The sequence below is a fragment of the Apaloderma vittatum genome, unplaced genomic scaffold (assembly GCF_000703405.1).
Source record: "Apaloderma vittatum isolate BGI_N311 unplaced genomic scaffold, ASM70340v1 scaffold28108, whole genome shotgun sequence".
Lineage (NCBI taxonomy): Eukaryota > Metazoa > Chordata > Aves > Trogoniformes > Trogonidae > Apaloderma > Apaloderma vittatum.
Genome location: NW_009731667.1, coordinates 11,963 through 19,525, shown reverse-complemented (window position 1 = coordinate 19,525; position 7,563 = coordinate 11,963). Strand labels below are relative to the sequence as shown.

The 7,563-nt window shown below is 40.9% G+C and overlaps 1 protein-coding gene across 1 annotated transcript; it reads left to right on the top strand.

The window, feature by feature from the left end:
- Positions 1 to 1,018: 1,018 nt before the first annotated feature.
- On the top strand, positions 1,019 to 7,302 carry LOC104269368 (chromosome unknown open reading frame, human C8orf37; the record flags this gene model as incomplete). The annotated part of the gene is made up of 5 exons (XM_009875285.1): positions 1,019 to 1,118; positions 3,631 to 3,701; positions 4,220 to 4,285; positions 5,092 to 5,187; positions 7,143 to 7,302. Coding segments are annotated over 5 exons (493 nt in total), but the record flags the coding sequence as incomplete, so codon positions are not given.
- Positions 7,303 to 7,563: the final 261 nt, after the last annotated feature.

Sequence of the window (7,563 nt, the reverse complement as noted above, 5' to 3'; positions counted from 1 at the left end):
GCCGTGGGGCGGGAAGGGGTCAGCGTCCGGCGAGACCTCTCAGGGAGCGAAAATACCGAGGTTCGGGGGCCGAAAATCTCGCCAGCGGTTAACGACTGTCCCCCATCTTACTGATTTTTAAACACCCAAGCGGCGTGCCAGCGAGCTCGGTTACTTCAGAGTCTTTGTCTCTTGGGAGTATCCCAACCTCGGATTAAAAATGGCGTTAAAAGCTGCGGTAATTTGCCTGTGAGTTCGGATCAGCAGTTACTTCACTCTGTAACCGACCTCTTTATATATACCAAATATCCCTAAATTTTGCAGTTTAGAACAGGAGGAACTTCAGAAATAGTACAGTCATTTAGGTATTCTCTTCATGCTTTTGTCTCTTAACCAGATCTTCTAAAGTAAGCGCGTCACTTGCACTTTATGCTTTTATACATCCACATGAAGTTTGACAGTTTTTAAAGCAATGGTTCCAAATACCAACAGTTTTGGTCATGACCCTGTCGCTGCTTGCTGTCAGTAGTACCGAGTGGTCTGCCACACGCCTGCCGGCCCTCAGGTGCCCATCCCACCCCTCGGGTTTCCATCCCGGCCCTCAGGTTTCCATCCCGGCCTTCAGGCGTTCATCCCAGCCCTCGGGTGCCCATCCATCCTGGCCCTCCGGTTTCCATTCCAGCCCCCGGGTGTCCGTCCCAGCCCTCACTAGTGTCCCAGACTCTTGTGGGGAGGTCAGTGGACCCTCTCAGAGGGGCTTGGCCAAATATCTCTGAAGGTGAGCTGCTGAGTGCTTACCCAACAGGCATTCCAGAGCCCCAAACAAGAAAAGTAAGACCTGCGATGGAAGAGTGCAACAGAGGCTGGAAGGCATCATCCTGCAGTTTACATCTGTCCAGTCATGATTTGGATGTCCTACTTTAGATACTACAGAAATATTATAGGAAAAAGACTGTAACTAATTTTAGGTTTAAACTTACAATTCTTAGAACTGCTTTGGTCATGCTATGAAATGAAGACTGATTTGTTTGGTTTTCAGATCAGCTAAACTCTTAATGAGTGCTGGCAGCAGTGAAGAAAATATAGATGACATTATTGATGAAATCTGTAATGACAGCAGCTTCACCAAAGCACCTCTGGTGAGTCGGAGTCTGGAGAAATGCAGAACAGATAAGGCTCGGTGATGGAAAGAAAAGCCCCACAAACTAAAACTTTTAAAGCAAAAAATGGACTAAAGCAAGCTGTAGGGGAAACTTGGAAAATAAAGCAGGAAGGAAAATGCAACAGAGCTGTAGTGAGTAACAGGAGAGATACAAAGAGATGGTCTTACCCAGGCAGTAAGAGGCAATTAAAGGAGATGCCAGTTCAAGACAGAGCATAGTGTCAGATGTCACAGAATTACAAAGTGGTTGAGGTTGGAACGGATCTCTGGAGATCATGTCATCCAACCCCTTGCTGAAGCAGGGCCTCCTAGAGCTGGTTGCTCAGGACCGTTTCCAGCTGACTTTTGAATATCTCTAAGAATGGAGGCTCTACAGCTTCTCTAAGTAACTTGTTCCAGTGTTTGACCACACTTAAAAGATTTTTTTCATATGCTTAACTGGAATTCCTTGTATTTCATTTTGTACGTGTTGCCTCTCCTCCTGTCAGTGGGCCCCACTGAGAAGAGTCTGGCTACATCTTCTTTATTTTTCCCGGTCATGTATTTTTATATGTTGATAAGATTCTCTTGACCCTTGTGTTCTCTGGGATAAAGCTGTCTTAGCCTGTATGTCAGATGGTCCAAGTCCTTAATCACCTTCATAGTCCTTTGCTGGACCCACTTCATTATGTCCATGTCTCGTTTGTATTAGGTACAGCACTCCAGACTTATGAGGCTGTATCAGGAGTACTGTGTTCAGCTCTGGGCTCCCCAGTACAAGAGAGACATGGAAAGCCTCCAGCAAAGGGCTGTGGAGATGGTCAAGGAGTATATTTCATATGAGGAGAGGCTAAATTTGCTGGGCCTGTTCAGTTAGGAGAAGAAAAGGCTCCAGGAAGATTTTACCAATGTGTGTAAATACCTGATGGGTGGAGTAAAGAGGGGACAGACTCTCCTTCTGTAGTGCCCGATCAGGACAGGAGGCCATAGGCACAAACTGAAACACATGAAACTCCATCTGTGCACAAGAAGACCTTTTTTTACTGCAAGAGTGTTCAAACACAGGGACAGGCTGCCCAGAGAGGTTGTGGAGTCTCCATCTGTGGAGATTTTCAAAACCTGACTGGAAACAGTCCTGGGCAAGCTGCTGAAGCTGACCCTGCCTTGAGTGAGTGGTGGTGGCCTAGATGATCTCCAGAGGTCCCTTCCAACCAAAACGATTCTATGATTTTGTCTCACTAATGCTGAGTAGAGAGGAAGAACCACCTCCCTCAGCCTGCTACCAGCGTCCCTTCTAACGTAGCCCAGGATGCTGCTGGCCTCCTGCACTGCAAGGGCACACTGCTGGCTCATGTTCCACCTTTCATTGACCGAATTTCCCACAGCCTTCTCTGCAAAGCTGCTTCCCAGCTGGTCAGCCCTCAGTGTGCTCTGGCGCAGGGGCGGGAGTTTGCGTTTCCCCATAGTGGAACTTCGGTAGATGCCTCTCTCAGCCCTCTCTGCAGTCTGTTGAGGTCCTGCTGGTTAGCAGCATATGACATACCAACCACCGCTCTCTGCTTTATGTCATCTGTAAATGGCTTATTTGGCAGCAGGAGATGGAGATGAAACCACAAATATTCATTTAGGTATCATCAGCAGAAAATTGTGTTATTTATACTTTATAACCCCCCATGCAGATTCTCTTATTATCATGAGTGACGCTCATTTTGCTTTGTTTGTCTTTGATTTCTTACAAAGTGGCTAAATATAAATCAACAAAAAACACTTCTATACCAGAGTACGTTATGTCTGAGAGAGATTTATGTCAGTAAATATATTTAATTTTATCATTTTATACCACTAGGACATCCCATTTAGGATCTGGAATTCTAGTGTTCTAGAATTCAAATAAAGCTGTTTCATGTGCAGCAAATAAGAGTCTTTTCAAAGACTCAATCCTTTTAAATAATGTCTTTGATATGTTTTCAGTAAAACAAAAGCTCAAAAACATTGAGAGAGAAGATTCTGAAATTAAAACTTTTCAAAAGCAAAATTAATAAAAAGAGGGCATGAAGGCTGTTAGTGAGAGGAACTTTGACACTGCAACTTACTTGTGTTTTACACACCACTGTATTTACTAGGTGTTGGGGGATATGGTTTAGGGATGAGCTTTGTTGAGTAGGGTTAATGGTTGGACTCGATGATCCCAAGGGTCTTTTCCAACCTGAATGATTCTATGATTCTATGAAATACTAGGTCTTGATTGTAAAGTCAAAGTGATCCTGTGGTGCTGAATTCCTTCACACAGAGCTGGGAATTCAGTATGGGAAGAGAAGCCTTGTTCCTCTTTTATCTGTTATTCAGCGGCTTTTGTCTCAAAAAACATCACAGAAACCCGAATGAGAAGATTCCCAAATTCTTGGTCCCCTTTTTCTGTGAGATGTTCTGGCTCTTGCTTATTAAGTAAAGCAGAATCTTGTTACCTTACTGTAATGCTGCCTTTTATTCTTTGGTTGCTTTTTAAACAGAAATTGAAGTCTGACTCTGCAAGTCTCACACCCGAAAGACGTAGTGCTGTTGTACAGGCTTATAGGAAAAGGTAAGTGAAAAATGTTTTGGCTACTTGAACATAGCTTGGTTATAGCTTATCATCAGTCAAACAATATTGCTACTGTTTAATCTGTGTTGGCATTAACTAAGAAAGAAACTGAGTATTTAGAGAAGCATTTTTTAAAGGAGAACAGATATAAAGAGAAAGATAATTTTGAAGAATTACTAATGTGCTTTCATGTGATCAAAATGGTTTATCATAAATTTATAAATTATTTAAGTTATTAAATAACAGCCTCCCTTGCCTTGTGGACATACAAAATTATCAAATGCTCCAGTATATAGTCCCATGTATATTTGATACAGAGAGTGGTCATCATATTTTCTTTGAACACCTGGGCAATGAAAATTTAAAAATTCCATAGTTGGAAGAATTTGAATTTTTTGCCTGTATCTAATGAATGTTGGTTTTTTGAAATACCATGCTGTTAAACTAACAGAAGCATTGTACTACTTTATCCAAAATGTTTTGCTATCATTTAATATTTTTTAATGAAATCCACATAGATGCTGTCCAGTGTACCTGGGTGGAAGTTCTTCCCCATATGGCATAGGAACAAATGTTTCAAAAAGGTAGGAGACATGGGAAAAAAAAAGTCCTACTTGCTTTATCATTGTTTTTATTCACAACCGTGTTTCTGTGGTGGTTCAGAGTTCTGCATCTGAACTGAATGAGACAGCCCTATATTCATCTAAGCATGTGGCTGCCTGTAACTGCAGCTGAAGTCAGCTTGTCCCTTCCAGTCCTCTGTTGTTGACCACTAGATCTTTTGTTTGTTTGAGGAGTTGAAAGATGTGTGCAAACAAGACACGAGACTCCAAAAATCAGTAACATGTAGCTAAGGAAATTGGTTTTCCAAGCCTCTCATCAGCTTTCTGTGTGATGCTGAGTATGTGATTTAAATCATTGGGCTGGTTTAAATCATCCCAGAGCCTGAACTGAAATAGCCAGACTGCTTTGCAACTGCAGCTGAACTTAGTAGGAGACGTGCTTTAAATACTTAGGTCCAACATCCTACAAAACATTATTGCGTTTCCATGTGGGATTTTTTGTAGTAAGTAGTTACGCACTTGATGCATATTTGGTTGCCGGTCAGGTGCCATACTAATGAGTAAGACCTCAGAGAATATATCGGGGGAATATCAGTTTATTTTATGTGTTCATTGAGGTTAGGAACCTGTAAAAATAATACATGATCCTATATTTAAAACACATGCCGTAATGAATGTGCTAGAGATGTAAAAAAACCCCCCAAGATTAAAGGATAACCTTGCTTCTAGCATTTCTGGGTGAGCGCTGTACTTTAAAACAGTTGTGATCTGTGCAGCTTCTCTGACTGTAATAAGCTCTTGGAGTTTTCTGTTCTTTTTTTTACCAGAACATGTGATCAACTACGTTGTACTGCTTGTGACTTCCGGGTGTCACTTTTCAATGACTACATCTGGGATCAGTCCTGTGATTACCTTTTTTTCAGGTATGTCTGAGGTGGGTTTGGTGTTAGTATTCCGTTACTGTGCTTTGGGGCTTGACAGGGACAGGAAAGATGAAAAGTCCTGAGTGCTCCTGTGTTACCTGTAAAGGAGCATGTGTGCAACCTGCTTGGTGATGAGGGGGTAAGCCTGTGCGGGAAAGGATGCAACATCTCCCATAATCTGTTTTCATCCCTTTCCATTTCTTTCTCAATCACTCTGCCTCTCTGCTTTTAAAAAAGAATTCAAGTTTCCTGGATCAAAAGGCAACCTTACTGCTGAAATAAGCAGATAATCCATGTGATGGGTTGGCCCTTGGTGTGCAGTTGCAGGATGCCTACAAAATGCACTCAGGCTGTTCAGCACGTGCTTCTCACCGTACCTTCCGTTACAGAGACTGGGACTGTTTCAAGTCAGGTTTTCTTTTGTTTCAGTATCAAATACTGTGCTGTCATGTTCAGTGAAAGTCACATAGTTTGATCTTTTTTAACAGGCTTCTTTTTGAAGCAAGGTTTGATTAAATGGAGAGGTGGGATTTTTCTTTTATTCTTGTCATGTCTTTGACGTTAATTGTTTTGATGTTTTTTGAAGACTTAAAATTAAGGAGTTCCTATTTCCAATTTCTCGAAAACTGTATCTAATGCCAAGATTTGGTGAAGCATAATGGAGTAGGCATGCTCCTAATACAGACATCAAATCTGAATGCCTCTTATTTCAGTAAAGTCTCTGTGTGTGCCCATTAACTAATGGAGGTAGTAGATGTTCTCAGAGTGTGCTCGGCCACCAGGGGCTAGCTAGAGCAGAACAGCAATGGACACATCAGTTCCTTTTCTGTTGTTTTTCTTGTATTGCATGTTAGATTTTTCCCGTTTTTCCTTTCCATTTCAAAATTTATATTTTCTCTGAATGCAAAACTTATTTTCCCATTAAAAATACAGTACTGCACTATTCTCCTGAGATGAGTTTGGTAGCTAGAAAGGTTAAATAAAAATATGATTCTTTCATTTACTCAAAATCTAAATTACTCTGCTTCTGAAATCTTGAGATTAATAAAATTTAAAAAAAAAGACACTAACGGCGTTAGTACGTTAGTATCAGAGACACGTGACGATTAAAATCTGTACTCTTTAGCAAGATATTTAGCTATTTATTTCGGCTAACCTGAATTTCAAAAAGCAAAGTTGAAGATTAAACATTTGCATTCCATGGATAGATGTCTGACCTCTTTTTCTAAAAATTCTTCCATTGATGTTTACTTTGGGTTTTCTTTATTTAGCTGGGCTTGTTAATGTTGGTTTTGAGCGATTCAGTGGCCAGTAATTGATGGCCAGGAGAAGGTCATGAGAGCAGGGATAGTTAGAATGCTAAATTTACACTTGTTTTTTTGAAAAAAAACTTGGTTTTGTAACAGCCATGCTGATTTTTCATTGGTTGTGGTTGATGCTTGCACAGGAATTATTTGTGGTTTGATGTACGTTCTTCCCTCTTAGGGCCATTTCATTTCAGTTACTTTTAACAACTACCCTGAATAACAGTTCCTGGTGAAGAGCTTAACTCTGTTGTGGTACCCATTTTGCGTAGGGATTTTACAGTAAGTTTGATAAGCTAAATACATTTTTTGATAGTTTAATAACATGAGAATTAAATCTAGCTGATTTTCCTCCCAACTCTTTGTCTGGAGTCTCACACAGGGTCTCTGAACCCAACAGAGAATTTTTCTAACAGAAACCTCAGTCTCCAGGTGATCTGAAAATACAGCAACTATGCACCAAGACTGCTCTTGGGAAGGGATCGTGTTCAAAACAGAATTTAAACATATCCATAAATTCATTCGTAGCAGGGATACTCAGAAATGTTCTTAAGAGCTTTTCTGAGTTGAAGTGGCCTCATGAACCCTTTTTCTTTAAAAAGAAAAAAATAGAAAAAGCATGATCCTAAACTGAGTTCACTTGGTTGGCAGGAATAACATGCCTGAGCTCAGTAAACTAAGAGCGAAGATGATAAAGAAGAAAGGAGCACGGGCGTATGCTTGTCAGTGCAGCTGGAGATCCATCGATGAATTAACTGACCTCCAAACAGAGCAGCAGCTTCGATGGGTTTGTGGTAAACATGCAGAATGAAGTCCTTTCATGTGTGGTTACGACTTGTACAGAAACAGGGCTTGATTTGTTTCCCCCACAGTTTTCTGAGAAGAGATGGAAACCTGAGTACTGGTATCTAGAAATAGATTGTAACACCGAGACTTAAAACCTGAAAACTTTTTTTTTTCCAACGTAACCATTTTGCAAGCAATGTGGAGAGTTGAATTATTAGGAGAAACAACCAGTTTGGAGGCTTTCCGGAAGCTGAATGAGCTTAAAACTCGTGCTTGGGTTAAAGAA